The sequence below is a fragment of the Haemorhous mexicanus genome, chromosome 3 (genome assembly GCF_027477595.1).
Source record: "Haemorhous mexicanus isolate bHaeMex1 chromosome 3, bHaeMex1.pri, whole genome shotgun sequence".
Lineage (NCBI taxonomy): Eukaryota > Metazoa > Chordata > Aves > Passeriformes > Fringillidae > Haemorhous > Haemorhous mexicanus.
Window position 1 is genome coordinate 35,527,442 of NC_082343.1, and position 18,365 is coordinate 35,545,806.

The 18,365-nt window shown below is 35.8% G+C and overlaps 1 protein-coding gene across 3 annotated transcripts in view; it reads left to right on the plus strand.

Annotated features, from left to right (window-relative positions):
- The window catches only part of STRN (striatin), a 68,993-nt gene that overhangs the window by 13,066 nt on the left and 37,562 nt on the right, over window positions 1–18,365 (plus strand). For all 3 annotated transcript variants that reach the window (XM_059841350.1, XM_059841349.1, XM_059841351.1), the window contains exons 3-5: window positions 7,202–7,275; window positions 10,336–10,414; window positions 12,245–12,409. In XM_059841350.1, the coding sequence (XP_059697333.1) occupies window positions 7,202–7,275; window positions 10,336–10,414; window positions 12,245–12,409 (318 nt within the window). The remainder of the gene's footprint in view (window positions 1–7,201; window positions 7,276–10,335; window positions 10,415–12,244; window positions 12,410–18,365) is intronic.

The window sequence follows — 18,365 nt, forward strand, 5'->3', positions numbered from 1 at the left end:
CTGAAGACAGAAACTTTATTTTTGCCTTTGTATTTGACAAAGCCAAGAAATATTTTTTCTGTCTCTGCTCAGTTCTCAGATTGACAAATTTTACTCTACTAAATAAAACCACTAGTCTAAATGTCTGCATTATGATAAGAACAACAGCTAAAATAGTATGGCTTAAAAAACATGCTAACAAAACCCATAGCTGATCAATAATGAATGCTTTCCCTTGGTAAAGTTTCTCTGAACTGTACAGATTATACTCCAGAATTACAGTGTATTTTCATTTTGTTCAATGTAATAACTTTGTTTATTAATACATGTCAACTGAAATCTTGAATAACTGTCTTCAGTCTAATAATTACTAGTTTTTAATCTTGCTAAGTTTTTAGCCTTTTCAGTGTGAGAGATGCTTCAAGAATATCTTCTGGAGGTTAATTGTGTGATTGAAAAATGTTTATGTTTACCAGTTAATCAATGTCTATTTCTTTGTTCCTGGACATTTTAGTACAAGTCCCCAGTTTACCTCTTTATTCTTATGTATACTTTCCTGTTATTCTAACCTTTGAGGCAAGCAGAAATTCAGAAATCTCTCTGTTCAATTGGTTTATTTTAGGCCAAGTTTAGTTTAAATTCTTTTAATTAGTGAAATGTCTTTTAAAATTCTTGAATAAAGAGTATAGTTATGGTACTGTTGCAAAGCAGTCATTGCTTACATTATCATTTTCCTATCAGATAATTCCTGCTTCTCTTTAATAAAGTAAGTCTCTGAAATAGTTTGTTTAGTATAAATAAGATTTAAAACACACACATATGCAAATGAGGAATAGAATATCATCGGCAGATAATTTTAAAAGGACACCAATAGTTACATTATGATATTGCATTCAGATTTGCTCATCTTATATGGGCTACTTTAGCACAAGACATGTCTTCTTCCATCCAGTTTGTCTCATTCTGGTAGCAACCAGTTAATCCACTAGCATGGGGATGTAGCCAGGGTTCTGACCAGCAGTAGCCCCAGGACTCCAGTGTATTTTCTCCTGCTTTGGGGAGTTCTTGGACGAATCCTTAAGGTAGATATTTCTTTTACCCAGGCCTTGTTATGGTACTGGTATGACATCAAAGAGCTCAGAAAAATACAAAATGTATGCATAATGGTGTTTGCAGTTTATGGCTGTGGAAAGGCTTACATTTGAATCATAATTGCAGAGCTTAATGTCATTGGTTCAGCTAAAAATATACTCTAAGTTATATATATATTCTGTAAAGATTTCTTGTATTTCAAAACTGGTGGAGCTATTCCTGATTACGTAAAAGTATCTAACACTTCATGTTCATAACCCACAGAAGTTAGCCGTTTAAAATCATCAAACAATGTAAATACATTTTTGTGTATTTTTTGTACATTTTGTACATTTTTGTACTGTCAGAGAAACTTTGTAAAATTAAAAAAATGAAAATCAAACTTCCATATGGATGGTGGAAATGTCCCTTACTTTTATAGTGTGAAATCCACCTAAATTATGACATTTATAACTTAATGCAGCAGTCCCTGTCAGTATTAGGAAAAAACACTTGGTGGCTTCTTATTAAAGGTTTTTCATCTGTATCTTTTATGTTGCGTGTTTTTCTGCAGTGTGGCATTAGCCTTGGTTACTCAGGTCAGTAGGCTACAGTCAGCTGATCTGATCCAGTGTGACAGTTCCAGTATGGGTGTGCAGTGGTTCTGTAAGCAGATGTGATGCTCGTGACTGGTGTGTGTGCTGGAGACAGAGTTTGTAGTTTTAAACAGCAGTTTTATTTGCCAGTTTCTAAAGAAATAGTCTTGTATTTCTGCTGGAATTATCTCCCAGCAAGTGTTCTTGCTTGATACTTCAAAGAATGGCAACATACTGAGCTTGGAAGCACTGCTCCCTTTCCCAGCATTTTCCTAAATCAGCTGTCAGCCTGATCAGGCAGTAGTCAGGATGCTGGCATTTTCCATTGGGTTCTTAGAGCTGGAAAATGAGATCCTCCAAGGTAGGAAGAGGACATTCCTATCAAGTTTAGGGAAGATTGGTCCGCTGTGAGGGGGCAGGGAATCATTCCTGTATTCCTTCATTTCTGCTCTGGCTGTGTAGTATTTCAGATCTTTCTCAGCTGGACGAAATAAATTATGAGTAACAGAACAGAATATGAAATTGTGGACCAGCGTACTCCATGTTCATAATGCCCTCAGGAAACCATGAAAAAGAAATGAGAAACATTTGTTTTCTCAAGTACATGAGCTGCTGTTATTTGTAGTGGCTGCTCTGCATTTCTTTTATCAACCAAATAGTTTCAAATTTTACTGTAAATTAACAACTTTTGGACCACTGTTGTTGTTCTTTAGTTCATGTTGTGTCATTTTAGCGTGGGTAAGGTAGAAAATAAGTTTTACTAGTGATGGTCATGCTTTTCTGACAAATTTAGTTTAATGTTTAGTCTTTATGTCAGTAATTGTGAGGTTACCTTCTTATTGTGTGTATAGCAAGCCAGGTTATTTCTGCTGAAGAGTCTTAGTAGGTGAAATAGAAAGGAGCTTAGAAGGAGCCAGTACGTAGTTAAGTGCTAGTATTTTTCAATAGCAGTTTTGATGTAGTTTTGCCAGTATCCAGTAGATTGCAGTGTGAGGCTGTTCAGAGTTAAGGATTACTTTTTATGACTTTATCAATACTTGCTCCACCACCAGCAAATGCACTGGTGCCTCTGGATTTTCAGGAGCTAGCTGAAACCTAGTACTGTTTCTCTCAAGTACATGTCCTGTTTCAGCTAGTCTAGCTCACTTCCTGTCTTAACATATTTCAACCAAAGAACTGGACTCCTGAGCCGTGTCTCTAGAAACAGTTGATTTAATTTTGTGTTGTTTTCTGCACTGGTGTGTCTGATCAGTGTAAGGCTGGCGCCTTCTCCCCTGGGTAGAATATCTCGCCGTGCTGTTCCTGGCAGTCGTTCTTGTTTATGTCTCTTGATTTGGCGGCAGCTCCCAGATCTTCTACGGATGTTTTGGCAGGCTCCCTTAGCACAGCTGGATCAGATGCTTCAGGTCTGGCGACAGATATTTCCAAGAAATAGTGGCTTTTTTTGTCTGGAATCAAATTTGTTTCTGTGTAAAGTATTCAGAAAAGTTTCACTGCGCTCAGTCTTAGGAAATGTGGATGAAGGCTTTTAGCATTTTCTTAAGCAATTCTTGAGTGGCAGCCATGTTGAACGTTTCCAAGCACTAAATAGAAGACGCATAGTTTAATGAAAATACTGCTAATCAAAGGAGGAGAATTTTGTAATGAAGGGCAGAAGCCAGAGCACTGGTAATATTCATACTTATCTGAGTAAGGCCATCTACCCAGGAACATAGTTTCACAGTGCTAAAATAGCTTTCTTTCAAATAACTGGAAGGCTAGTCTTCAGATAGAAAATACCTTCTATTAAGTTGTATTCTTCAGGTAGTCATTTTCAAGTAATTTTTCTGTCTCTGCATACTGTTAATAATTCATATGTAATTTTCAGAAATGGAAGGTAAATCATTGAGGTTGAACAAGTTTTAGATAATAAATCTTTGTTTCTTTTTTCTCCCCTGCAACCAAACCACTGTCTGTTTTTTTGATCAGATGATAAAAAGGTTGAAGAAACTTTCGTTTTCTTTATGTTTTTTTTGTGCAAAATATACTTTATCTCTTTTTTGGTAGTATCACACTACTGGCATGTGTGAGCCAGAGTTCAAGATGAGCTGCAGAAGGCCATTTTAAAGCTGTTAATAAATGGACCCTGTGATTTCTGCAGAAGTGAAAAAATTAAGCATTACAGGTGGACAGCTGATATTCTGTCATTGTAACAAGAGATTAAATTAAAATGTGCTAATGGAATAAGTGATATTTTGAATTTGATATTTTTGAATTTGAATTAAAGGTTATTTTGTGAAGAGTTTCATACCCTTTGGTTGCAATATGTGTAACTGAAGGGTCAAGACTCCCTTCTAGTCCTGGAGTCTGAGTCATGGTGTTCAGCTCTTCTCTTAGTGCACTTTTGAAAGAAGATTGTTTATCTTTCATACCTGTGACATTTTCAGCTGTATCATAAAAAAGCATCTAATAATAAATCTCATACTGCCGGAAGAAATGTGGAAGATATTTCCTAGATAACCTATTAGCGGTCTATATTGATTTTATGGGAGTTTTTTGTAATATTTTTCTGAACTTTAGAAGCTGACCTCAACTGAAGATTAGTTCAGTGTGTCACATACTCTGGCATGATACTCATGTTTCTGTTTCAAGTCTGTGTCCTGCTCAGAGACCTGAATTTATACCAATTGAATTTAATTCAAGTTTGATTATAGCATCGGGGTTTTTTTATTCATTTTTGCTGTTAGAGCTCTAAAACTTTGTTTTTAACTTTTCCAGCAATATTGGAAATAAGGATTACATTTTGGGGCTTATCATCTCTTCAGTTGCCTCTTTGTTAGAACATGGTTCTTCTGCCTTTTCTCTAGTGCTACTGGTCTCTGCCTGTAATATACAAAGTTAGGTCCTCTAAAAGATGAAATCTTAATCCAGCTTGGCCCTAAAATAAATTTAAAGGGCCAGTGGTGTGCAAGACCATGTCAGCTATGTTATCCTCTTAAGTAAAGACTAACAACAAAAGCTTTAAAAGCTGTTGTGTTATGAGGTGGAATCAGTTAGAAAATCCTGCTTACTAAAGTTTAAAATGGATTTAAAATGAATAATCTCATTTTAGTGAAATTATTTTATAATATTTTTGATGAGTGGGGAAAACTTCAGTAAGAAAAATTCTATTACTGTTGATTTAAGAGGGCAGTGAATTAAAAAGTGAGCAAACATGGATTTAGGAGATTGAAATAAATATACTGAGAAATTTAAAAAACTGCAGTCTGAATCTTTGAAAGATGGATTTTGGAGAACATGAGATCTGAGGAACAGGAAAGGTCCAAAGAATGATCCTTTCAGTGAACCTAGCAAACATTTTACTTAGGCTGGAAATGATTAACAAAACTTGATAAGAAAATTAGTGAACGCATAGAGCATAGTGGAACTTTGTATAAAACCCACAAATTAAAAGCAAATGTCGACTGCTGCAAAACTAACTTCTCCCTGAATTCTTTGAGGGAATGAAGTAGAGCACAACATATGTCAGAAATCCAGATTAGAGCACGGTATTAATATTTGTTCACTTCTGTTAAGTCAGATCAAAATAGATTACATATTAAGGTCTCTTGATTTCATGACTGCATAAAAAATTGTACTGTTTATAGTTGTTGACAAAGTGGAGGATTTCTTAATTCTTGATTAATCATTGCTTTTCATTAGTGCTGGTGGGAGAAAAGTATACGTAGCATCAATATTTAACAATAATGAAATGCAGTTGTTTTACTAGGGTAACATATAAGAAATGGACGGTTGGAAAAGGAAAGATAAATATTTTGATTGAGCATTCAGCTTTGATTTTGTTCTACTCTTGGTTATTCTTTTCTGTAGTGACCAAGATGTTTAACTTCCATCTATTGCTTTTAATACATTTCGAACAGATCCTTTCTCTTTCCCTTGTTGATTGCTGCTCAGCTGAGTTAGAGCTTAGTGCTCTGGCTCTTGAGAGTTAGTTCCTTCATCTGTTGATGTTGCTATGCCTAGGAGACACTTCTTCACTCTTCACTTACCCTTCTCAGTAAGAATTGAATGTTTATTATAATTAAAATGCAGCTGGATTAGTAGGAAGCTATCACTGTCGAAATTGAAATGTAAGAACTACGAAGCGTTCTTCAGGACTATTTTGTTAGAAGTAATGGGTTTTCTTGATGAAATAGGAAAAGGCAAAAGAAAGCAGTAATATAATGAAGATGTTTGAGAAGCAATCTAGAGGTGTAGGTAACTTGAAAACATTTTCTGCAGCTGTTCTTGATATAGTCGTGCGATTTTAGTGAAAACTTGCCTCATGCAATTACAAAGTGTCAAACCCATTAATTTTTTTTAAAATAAATTTTAAGTGGAAGAGCTCCCTTGTGCCTAGTGGAGCTAATGAAACTCCTCTTTGTGTTGGTGCATATGAGAGGTTTATTTTTTTTTTGGTCTTTTTCAGCCTTTTTCTTGCTACCCTACATTTCACTTTGTACATTTGCCTTTGAACTGTGTGTACATGTGAGCTGTTCAATTGTCCCCCTACTCCCAGGCTGCACACGCAGCATTTCCTGAGTTCTCAGCCTTTTGTTTGGGGTAGGAACTTGTGTGAAGTGCCACTCTCCTACCCAGCTGTGTATCTATAAAACTTGCAGTTTTGTACTTTTAAAGTTAAGGGTGAGTGTTAGAGAAAGAGGGAACAGATTGCAAAAGTAGAAACTTATTTTTTGCCTCACTTTCTCTATTGCAGTGTTGTAAGACTACTGTAATGAATCTTGAATGACTTATATGTGCATGTGTAATACTGTTCTATTGTGGTGTTATTATGTGTATTTCAAAGTCTGTGCATACTGAGTCTTTAGGATGAAGCTTCTCAAATTAAAAAGCATTTCCAATTTTTTGGAGCTACTCTTGTTCATTGCATGGCATGCTTTGTGGGGCTTATTATATTAGACCTTTTGAAGGCTAAATATTTTTGGAAGAAAGTCTCCATTTTTGCACTTGGTCAAGTGGCAGACCTAGCAGCTTTGAGAGAAAGTGGTGTGGGTAAGCTGTCATTGCTAAGCCTTGTTTAGAATAGTTTTAGCGGAGGGCCTGCTGCTGTTGGAGAGCACAGCATTTCGAAGAATAAAACTAAAGTTTGCTTAATGGAGTGACAATATGAGATATGAAGTAGATGGCACTGAACTGACATGGGTAGTAACAAAATTGTTTCATAAACGTTGGCTGAAAAAGAAAGGCTAGGGGGTTGGGAAGGGATGCAGAAGAGTTGCTTGTGTCCACAGGGAAGGAACCTTTTCTGTAGCAAGAACATTTTGTAAAATCTGCAGTCAACTGCTCTGTGTGTTTCCTCAGTATTTACTATGCAATTGAATGTAACCCTTGGAAAAAAGTATTTCAATAAAATTATTATCTGAAGTCATGGTAAAATTACTTGGTTTGCTTTGTTCCCAGCCTAGAAGAAAGGAGTGGCTTTTCAATTGAAAACAGGTGACATTTATGTGTTTAGAGATATCCTTTAAATGTACTAATAGATTTTTGTAAATTTTTTTTGTTTGATTTCCTTGCAGGGCTAAATACCACAAATTAAAATATGGCACAGAATTGAATCAGGGAGATATGAAGCCACCTAACTATGATTCTGGTAAGAATTTAATGAGAACAAGTTTATTACTGACATAAAAGCTTAACTGTGTTATGTGCAAATGCTGAATCGATAGTATTGATAAAATAAGTCTCTTAATGGAGCAGTAAGAATAGAGCCTATATTTTAATATATATATTAAAGCCTATATTTTACTCTTGTACAACTAAAAATATATCCTAGTGCTTAAGAGTCTATTAATAAATCAAGTTAGTTTAGATTAAAAAAAAATCCAAACCTGAATGAGCAGACTGCTCTTGGAAAGAGTAGTTTTTCTGTCCCTTAGTGATGTGTATGGATATTTTAGAACAGGATGATACTAGATTCACAGCAATAGAATCCTTGTATCTCTAGATAATTCTTCTGAATGAAATACGTAGTTCATAATTTTTTTGTTCAATGACCTCAGTGGTATTCCAGGAAAAAAATAATTAAAGTGCATTTTAGACATAAGTGAGAGTTTTTGAACAGGAGATTTCTCTGCAGAATTCAAATGGTCATTGGAGATGCATTTAACTAATTTCAGTTTTTTACCTTGGCCTCTGGAAAGCTGATTTGTTTTCTTCTCCTACTGCACATAAATAGATTTAAGCACTGTATTGGGGAAATTAAGAATTTAAGTTACTTCCTTTTATCCCTCTTTCTCCCTATCCTTTCCTCTGGGGGGAAAAAAAGTATAAAAAAGAGGTACAAAGATCTGGCTAGTGGTCAAGGCATTGAAAAAATAGGTAATGTTTTTTGTGTCTCAGTCTCCTGATGCTTCTACTACAAGAAAATTGGAACCACCTATTTGTAAAGGCAGAGCATAAAATGTCTCCAAATCTCATCTCTGTCACTTGGTTTACAGAGGGGATGGGCTGGCTGACTGTCATGGTGATTTCTTACCTCATTGGGTTTAGAAGGCCATTAAAAGCCCCCAAACAAACAAAAAATCTAACCCCACACCAACTAGCAGAGCTTTACACCAGGCTTTTCTTGTCCAAGTTTTTAATGAGTTTTTTAGAAATCTTATTTCATGCAATTATCAGCATTATTGCCATAACTGAAGAAATACTGGATTTGGTGCTACTAAGTGGAAGATCTCAGTCTGTATCTGGACCTTTAGAAAACTTTGTCCTGATCATTCCACAGCCCTAGACAGCCATGAGGTTTTTTTGTAGTTTCTCAGGATGCAGCTACAGCATGTTGCTTCAGCTTCCAGCTGAGGAATGTAGTGCGAGGCCTGGCTTGCCCGGCAGAGCTCTAGACTGTGCATTAATTCTGCAAAGTCAACACTGTGGAAATACTTCAGTTAAAATTCCATTATTCTCATTTATCCCCTTGTATTCTATTTATAGCTATCAGAAATATGTATTTTCAGTCTGTATCAAATCTGGACTGATGACTTAAAATAGGAACTTTTTTCTAATGATATTTTGAACTTGTCTTTGATAGACACTTAAGTTGTGTGTCCATATGTTCCCCTCGCCCTGTCCCTGTTTTTCCTGCCCAGTCATGAAAAAGTCAAAGTGTTGGTAGTAGTTCTTCCACATGGGTCCTTTTTGTTTTCTTTATGATCTCTTGGTGAGTCTGTAACATAATTTTAGAAGAAAGATTTCAATCTCCTGGTAAAGGGATACTTCAAAATTAAAATCATTTATACAATTTATCTATGTATACTATATATGCTATAATTTCCTCATAATCCAAGTCTCTTCACTCTTGTCTGTAAACCACTGCTACTGCTAGCAGTCATCACTTTTGAGGAGACAAAGCACAAGAGAATTCTTGCCTCTGGATATACTTAACAGTGCCTTCAGAAGAATGGGTTTTGCTTTCAAAAGGAATTTTCAGGCAGATTTACCTCAGTCATGTTTTAATAATTATAGACTGAGCTTTGGTAGCTGTGCTTTGGATCCAGCTGTGTCCAGTTGTCATTGGAAAATTATTGTGCATTTTATTATTTCCTGTGGATGCTATTAAATAGATTTGTGAATATGAGATGTCTAAAATTCATATGTCTCTCCTTGCATGTGAATTCTGATTAGTATTTAATAGCTTCTTTGGGTAGTTTGTGGGCCTTTTTTGTGTAGTATTAATTGACTTGTTTAAAGGTAAATGACTTCCTGATGAGAATAATAGCTTTCCCATGTCACATACCAAGTGACTCATAGGAGTATGCCACAGGTTTTTCTAGTTCTTTAGTCTTGTTTACACAGGAAGTTTGTTTATCCTTAAGTGTTTGGACCACAAGGTTTTAAAGTTTTGTAGAGGCTTTCATAGATAATAAACCAAGACATTTTAACTTGGGAAGCATATGCATCTCCTTGAGGAGAGGAAAAAACCCACCATCATATTGTGTGAAGCTATATATGGAATAATCGTGTAGCTGTTGGTTCCCAGCATCCTGCATTCTGATATTTTTCTTAAGAGAACAGCCACAGGATTTTTTTTTTTTTTTGGTAAATTTTCCTGGAGTAGTAACATTTGGTTACGAATTTATGGTTGGGAAAAATGTGCTGAAAATTTTTCAACAAGTTTTCAAGTCAAAAAATAGCCCCTATTGTTTGTTTGTTTGTTTCTACAAAACTAATGCAAATAAGGATTAAATTGATGCAAGTAAATCTGTTGATTTATGTTGGACTGTCAAATATTAAGAAAATTGGGAAGTTGTAAACTAATATCGTGCTGCAGTTAACAGTTAAAGATATTTGTATTCAGACTTAATGTGAGCAGCAATTATCTTGGGAGGCCAAAGCAAAAATCGGACTGCAGACTGACTGTCATTATGTGCCCCTAAAGGAGTTAGGAACTTGCTCTCATAGAGTAGGACTGCTTAGGAATTAGGACTAGTGGAACTTGCTCTCATAGAGTAGGATGTATCTGGAAATCTTTATGTGCATATAGTACTACAATTATGTGCTGTGTGCATTTTTTTTCTCCCTTCATTATTTGCGCTTTGAATTTTGGTATTAAACCATTCCTAATCATTTTAAGGCAGATCATGTTTGTCTTTTCATGTGGATGGGCATCTTTTATGCAAATAGGAAGAAAAAAAAGTAATAAAATAATCTTTTTCAGATGAAGGGAATGAGACAGAGATTCAGCCACAACAGAACAGCCAGCTAATATGGAAACAAGGACGACAGCTGTTAAGACAGTAAGTATTGAAAAAATGACTCAAATACTGAGTGCAAAGAAAGAATCTGCTAATGAAATATGATGGTGATGGTATTTGATTTTTTTTTTTAAGTTGTATTTTACTGAAAGAAAAGTTATTGTGTGTGATGAAGTTAATTGAGCTTCTGCACTACTTTTCCTTGGGTTTTAAAAATTTTTAATATTTCATAACTTCAGATGAGAAGCCTTGTCAAGTCACAAACACCTGATCTCATTTACTTTTCTTTCATGGAGTATAATAAGCCAATCTGCTTGGAATGGGTGGGTCATGACACTTTGCAATTAAAAAGCAAAAGACACAAGTAATTCTGCTAAAAGCTGTGTAAAATAAAAGCGGCTGGCACTGGAGAAAAAAAAGTTTTATTTTGGTTTGCTTAAGTTGCAGAAAAGACTAACATCCAGAAGGTTAGACTAGATGTTTTCTAATTCTCTGTTCATCTCAGTGAAACAAATGTCTCTTAATCTAAATTAATTTTTGAATTGTATCATAGTAACTAAATAATTTGCCATGATATTTGCTGTGTTACAGAGTATTAAGTGAGAGGGGACTGAGATAGTAAAGATGGCCTGGAACTTATATTAAAAGACCTTTTTCCAAGGAGTTGTACAGAAGTTAAATTCATTGGATGGCTTGTACAGGCTTCTCTTTTGCAAGAGCTCAAATCTTTTCCTGCATGTTGAATAAATATAAATAGAGTGGTTTTGACTTAGATCAGTGATTTTGAAGACGAGTCATTCTGTCTCAGTGCAGTTCATACAAGAATGACATATTGCAAATATAGAGTGCATATTACTGACAGACTCTGTTTTGCATAGGTGACTTGTTTGATTTTTCTGTAGCCAACAATCAGTATTTCTCTCCTAATGTGGTTATCTGAATGATATTAAATAATTGGGGGAGAATGTTCTTGGAAGTGAAGTGCACGTCCCTGATTTGTAACAGCTGTCACTGTAAAATAGCATTTCCCTTCTTCAGAGTTGTCTAGAATATTGACAATTTAATCAATTCACTGCTATTAAAACCGTGTTCTAGAGGGAAGTATACAAAACAATTTTTACTTTTTTAAATTGTTATTTCCCTCCTGTTTCTCTCAAGGGCAACATGTCATATTGGTAAAAGAGTCAACTTTAGAAGTACAGAACCAACTTTGGGCTGTGAGGTTTTCATACAATGTTATTGCTGTTCAGTCTTTATATGGAAGCCAAATTTTTGCAGATTCATTGCAGAATAAAGGAAAGGCAAGACAGATTTTATCAAGTCTAGTCCATCATAAATAACAACTCTTACTAATAGCCACAGCTAAAGGATTTAGGTTTTATTCAGTTTTCTAGGCTTCTAATAATGTTTACATAAGGAAAATATCTGCTGCTTCTTGTATCTAGTTTCCATGTGTCAAAGAATAAAATGACCATGCTTGTGCATGCAACTGTGGTGATTTTTATAAAGCAGTTGTAAATATTTTAATTGAAAGTGCTTTTCTATCCATTTTAGTAGATGAATGAATAACGTATTGTATAACCTCTGACTGCTAGGCTCTCTGATTTTTTTTTTTTTCTCAGTGACTGTAGAGGCTGGTACTGCAAGAGGCGATCCCTCTGCAGCTGGTACAGGATGATTTACAAGCATGTTTCACTAGCTCAGCACCGTAGTTTGCTAAGCTTGGGGATTGAGGATGAGTTCAGGGAGAAGTTCAGTCAGTTGCTAAGCTAAGGGATTGAGGATGAGTTCAGGGAGAAGTTCAGGGAGGAATTTCATGTTTTGCAGAAGTGACGTGTGCAGAGGAGATTAGCATGAGTTCTCTTCCTTCAGGTATCTACAGGAAGTGGGATACACCGACACGATATTGGATGTGAAATCAAAACGAGTGCGAGCTTTACTGGGCCTCTCAAGTGATGCTTCAGAAAAAGAAAACAGAAGTCAAGAGCCAATGGTAAATGGCACAGAGGGTCAGATTAAAGAAAACGCAATGATCGGGTAAGCATCAAGATGACTTTGTTCTAATTCTGCATAAATGCGCTTAGTAGTGTTGAACAAAATTTTTGTTTACTGAGAAGATTTCAGGATTTTTTCCTAGTTTGAGATTAGAGCAATTCTAACTAATTTTATTATATTAAGCAATAAGTATGGAAGTAATTCTTTAGATTCACATCTTGAAAGCACCATAAATTTTTTTCCAGTTGGATGGTAACACTAAGTCAAATCAAGCCTCTTTTGAGATATGATTGCTAAGTGTTTACAAGTCAGCGTTGTTTCAAGTTAATGGTTTGAATGATCTCCAGTGTATTGCCAGACACTTTACTGTGTAGGTTGCAGGCTTTGCTCTTCTGGTCTGTGCTGACTACGACATGATAAGCTATATGAGAGAAGGAATTTTTTTGCTAAATCTGAAAAACAAAGTCACTCATTACATTCTAAAAGTCCTAAAAGTTTATGGTTTCTACTGACATATGTAAATGTGACTGAAGTGTAAGGTACTAATTTCTGTGTTTTAATATTTCTAATACTATGGAAAGTCAGTCAAAGACAGTAAAAGCTTGTTCTTACTTTTTCTCTTCAATAATATTAAAACCTAAGAGGCGTTTTTTCCATTTTCTTCTCTTTTCTATGCAATGTTAAAAAAAGAAAAAAAACTAAGTTAAACTTAACTCTAAAGGCTTCAGGAGAACAATCTGTTCATTCTTGTTTAAGATATTGTAGTTGCAAAACTGGAAAAATAATGAAAATTATGCAGAATTGTAGGAACAGTAGATGAGGTAGCTGTTTCCAGTAGTAGCACAGCTTTCCTCAGAAATCCTCACTCTTTTTTCATTTTCGATATTCATGGAACAAAATTCAAGACTTTTATTTTCTAAGACCTAATACTGTTATATATGCATCCTATCTTCTAAAAAGCATTTTTAAGATTTCATTATACCCTTCTGATAGCTGCAGCAACTTCAGGCCAACAAGTTACATAAGGGCAGAAGTTCATTGTTATTTAATTAAATATAATGCTGTAAGATGGAAAATTTGAATGTGTGAGAAAACCTGCAAGCTGCTAAAATATATTGCGTTGCTACATAGTTGACAAGTCATGTCGTTTATGTACAGCAGCTTTGTTTTGAAGAACAAGGAATGCTTGATAGCTTGCAATAGCAGTTCTGGTTTGATTTCTAGTGAAGGGGAAGTGTGTAAATAAAGCTTCTCCTGTTACACTTCGAAATTTATTTATGTGTATTTACATAGTTTTGAAGAAGGTGGATATGTGTATAATGTAGTTACTTGATGGCTGAAATACTGGGACAGTGGTTTTAACATAGCAGTTTTGAATATATTTGCATTTCTTTTCTATCTGCTTGGTTTTGGGATAGATCTGACATTAGGTTTAACACTTCATAGTTTACCCCGTGGCTGAGGATATTCACTGATGGAGCAAAATGAATTTCCTTCCATTGTGGCTGTACTAGCTTGTCAGCTGCAAGGCTGGTCAGGCTGCACACGTTGAAAAACTGTTCTTGCTTGTGATGCATCAGATGGCAGACTGCATTATAGAGCTTAGGGAAGTGTTTTGATAAAATAATGAACAAGAAGAGACTCCAGGGCTTTACAGTAGAAAAATTTTCCAGGGCTCTTGTTCAACATAATCATGTTGAATGTGGGTGATTTTGAAGTCCTGGATGTCCACTGAGATCTCCCTCACTGGAAGGAAAAAAGTCATGATTTTACTAGAATTCTGTGATCAGTCTAAGTACAGGACTACCTCTCAATGCTGTGTTTCTTCTGGGTGCTTCAGTCACACTTGCAGACCACCTCTTTCAGTTTTTCTTTCAGGAAGCATTCTGTGGCTTGCTTCCTGGTAGAGACTGCCTATTATTTAACAGCTATTTAATCTTGTGGTACCTCAGTGTTTCTGTGACATCTGGCACTGTTCACCTTCTTCCAACTGCATCATTACTTACCTCTGAGCTTTCAAAGTGCAGTATTTACCTGTTTTCTACCTCATGTAATGCCAGCATAACTTCAGCCTATATAGAACAGCTTCTCTTTGAAAAGTATAGCATTGAGTAGATGATACAGGTCTAAGGCACATGGATGTCGCTCCTGAACTCAGGATGCTACTGTTGAACTCAACTGAAATTTTTAGTGAGTGTTTGAAACCCTAGCTCAATGCTTTCCTACCTGGTTGTCAGAACTAGGAAAAATTTAGATGACTCAGCTAAGTTCTGGCTTACAGTTAAGGAAGGTGCATCCTTTGAAGCAACCTCCCCAGTGCTAGGCTGGATACTATGAGGGCAAAAGGACTGGCACTTCCTTTAGCAGCCTCTTGCTATTCCTTGTGTGCATGTAAAGTGGAAAATGGATTTGGCCGCAGCAGGCTTTTACAGTTGGAAGGAGTGCAGTGAACAAAGCTCTGCAGTTTGGTAATGGTACAAGAGGAAAGTTATGGTGAGAAATTGGAAGAACAAGAAACCAAACAAAAGCTTAGTGCAATTCCAGGAAGTTTAAGGACATATGTGAGTGTTTGCCAGGCCCATGAGACATTGGGACAGTTGCAAACTAAAATGCAGGCTGAAGACTCTCAGTGACTGTATGGGTACAGTGAAACTCTTCATAGGAGAAAGCTTTGCTATCTATCACCAGAGAAGCCTATGAACTGCTCAGGCCAATGCAGTTTGGCAGATTTTCCTGTTCAAAACATATAATGAACATTGATGTCAAATATTTGCTCACAAGTCTGAGGACAAGATGTTTTTGTTACATTTGAAGAGCGGAGCACTGGGCAGAAAGTAATACATGAAAATGGATGTAGTCTAACAAGGAATACACCTCTGTTGAAGTGAGAAAAGACAGCTCATAGCATTTTTGATCTGTTTGGTCTTGGAAGAACTGCATAACATGCACCCACCTGAATCTGTGCATTTTAAGTCTGTGTTTTAGAAAAGTGTTTACATGGAGTGAAAAATGTGAGAAGCGGAGTACAGGACTGAAGTAAAGAGAAACCTTTGGGATAGGAAATGATAAAGACAAATCAATAGGAGTTTGAAAAGAATATGGATGAATGTGATGAAGATAATGTACAATAGAGAGGAAAATGGTACCATAAAAACCAGAAGGAATATGGATTTAATGCTACATTTCCAGAATAAAAAAATGGAAAGCATGCTAGCTTTTAATTTCCTTAAAGATTTCTCTGTATAGCAGTGTAAGTTGCAGAAAGAACAGACTGGTTCAACGGCCTTCTGTACAACTGAACACTCGTGATAAATTCCAAAGAAAGGAAAGAGTTGGTATTTGATGCTTTTATACTGCCCTGTGGTTATCTCTTTGAGAGGAGGGAGGGAGTAATGGCAATAGGAAACAAAACTTCCTTTATGTTTTCATTATTTGTTTGATAGTCAACCAATACTTTATTAGTTAAATGAGAGTGCTGGAGCACAAAATAAATTAATATTGCAAAAAAATTCCAGGGAGAAAATGGAAGAGCTGATCTACTTCTAACACACTCAGATTTTAGCACAGTTGTTGTGTGTGTATTCATCTGTGCATAATGGTTTTTGCTGCTCTTCAGCCTTCCTCAGAAATATCTCTGTGACTTGTTCTGACTGTACTGGGCACAGTAGAAACCCACACTTTGCTTATTTTTTAATATTTTTTAATGCCTTTGATTATTTTAAAGATAATTCCTGGCATTTTTCCTCTGACCTCGAGCATGTGTGAAGTGTGTACTTCATGATAGGTAGGGAGGATGTTTTTCCTCTGTTCAGCTTACTACAGCTTTTACAGATTTTGAAGTTGTTACAGCAGCATTTGCCTATTATATGAGTTTTATCTTGTTGTCTGTCCTTTATACATATTTCAACAGCCTAGGTTTGGACACTCAGTGTTTGGGGTGCCAACACTGAGTTGAGCCTTTTTGTGGAAAAGTCTAGTGAGAATGTTTGGGGTGATTATTGTGAAGCTGATGCTGTTTGCTTTGGTATGTAGAAGCATATGATGGTTAATGTAGTGCAGATACTTAATACAATAATATTTATTTGCAACAGAGGATATGTAACTTGAATTCTGCTAGGCTCTAGTTGTTTTAGAAAAATGCTGTCCAGTCCCTCATAACCTCTCAGCTTAGTTTTGTATATCTTAAATTATTGCGGTTTTATCAGAGAAGTTCCCCGTCCTTTGGTACACTGATGAACACACTACTGCTGTCTGACTCTGTTTTAAGCCAAATCAGTTTCTCTTCATCCTTAGGTGAAGTAGCCTCAGACTTTGTGTTACTAGCTGCTGCATGTTTGGCCAGACTTGTATTCTTACATTGCCTATTTATTTGCTGATGTACAGATCCTCTTGAAAACTTTAGCACTCAAGAAAGACATCATGTGGATTTTGAATGCACCCTGCAAGATTTTGAATCCATAAATGAAATGTTAATATGATAACGTGAGCTAGATATAGTCCTGTTTTCACTTATTTCGTGGAATTTAAAAGGGAATCAGTTTTCAGTTTCTTCAATCAGCTCACTTGCATTACAAAAGATAAGTACCACTTGGCATGACTGGACTCAAAAATATATACTAAAATAATAACCTCATAATAATGGTTTAAATTCCTAACACTTGCAGTGAGAGGAATGGGTGCTTTCCCCCAACAAACTGAAACGGAAGTGAAAGCTGCCTGCAAATGTAGCTTGTAGCCTTGAAAACACAAGAGTACTTAAGTATCTTTAGTTCATTTATTACCTCATTTTTAGAAGCTTTATCTTACTGAGCGAAACCTAAACAGTCAAATTAGTTTACCTTCTTGAAGGTGTGTATTTGACTACCATTTAGTATGAGTGGAAGCAAATATAATTAAGGAATAGAACTGGAAAGGAATGAGGGTATACCAAACAGATGTGTATATATATGCATAGATACAAATGTCTATATGTAAAAATGGTATAATTAGTTCTTGCTAAGGGTTTGATCATTAGAACTATAAATAGCTAATAGAAAATTCTTAAAGAAAAATGGTCCTGAGTGATGTATCAGTCTCTCTCTAAACTTACCTGCTGCCTTTTCTTATTGAACTGCCAAGGGCTTCCACTGCCTGTACTTTAGATGAGCAAAGTGGCATCAAACATCAGCATTTGAGAGCAAATCTGAAGACTGTTTCAAAATTTAAAAATTTTGAAAACATTCTTTCTGATATACAAGTCATTCCAACTGACACTTCAGTGAATGAACATCTTTGTATGCCAGAAGACCTTAATAACTCTTTTGCATCTCTAAATCCTATTAACGCTGGCCCAAGTAATGAAAATGCTGCATACTGGCTGATGAATGTTGTTTGTTGACTAGCTTATAAAATGGTTTATTTGGGAAATTACCTCTGAATTTATAAACCTCAGGTAATAGCAGCCATAAGAAAAATTTCCAAAATAGTATACAAGTAGATGTTGAATTACAAATCGGAAAAAAAATAAACAGAAAAGTAAAGGGAATAAAGCAAATAGATTATCGAAATTTTTTTCACCTTTTTTCTCTTTCTCCCTGCCTCCATCTTGCAGTGACCTAACAGGCATTTCAAATGTATCTGGTTTAGGCCAGATCTGGACACTTTCAACAGATGCACTAAAGCAGAAAAAACAAGTAGATAAATTGGGGGGGGGTTTGTGAAGAATGAAGTACAAATAGACCACGCTTTTAATTGGCACCATTCTATGGCTTAAGAGTTTGAGAGATGGTTTTTGGAAATGTCACATAAGACTCACAGTACAGAAAGACTTGGGAGAGAGAGACAGAAGCTATGCAGTTGGAGAGAGAGAGAGAAGCAAAGAGAGGGGAGGTGAATGGAGAAGTAACTTACAAGAGTTACTCTGGTACCTCAAATATTAGGGTTTTTTTTTGTTATTTATAAAACTTATTTGTTTGATATATTATATTTAGCTGACTAGATTTGGCAAGAGAAGTGAAGT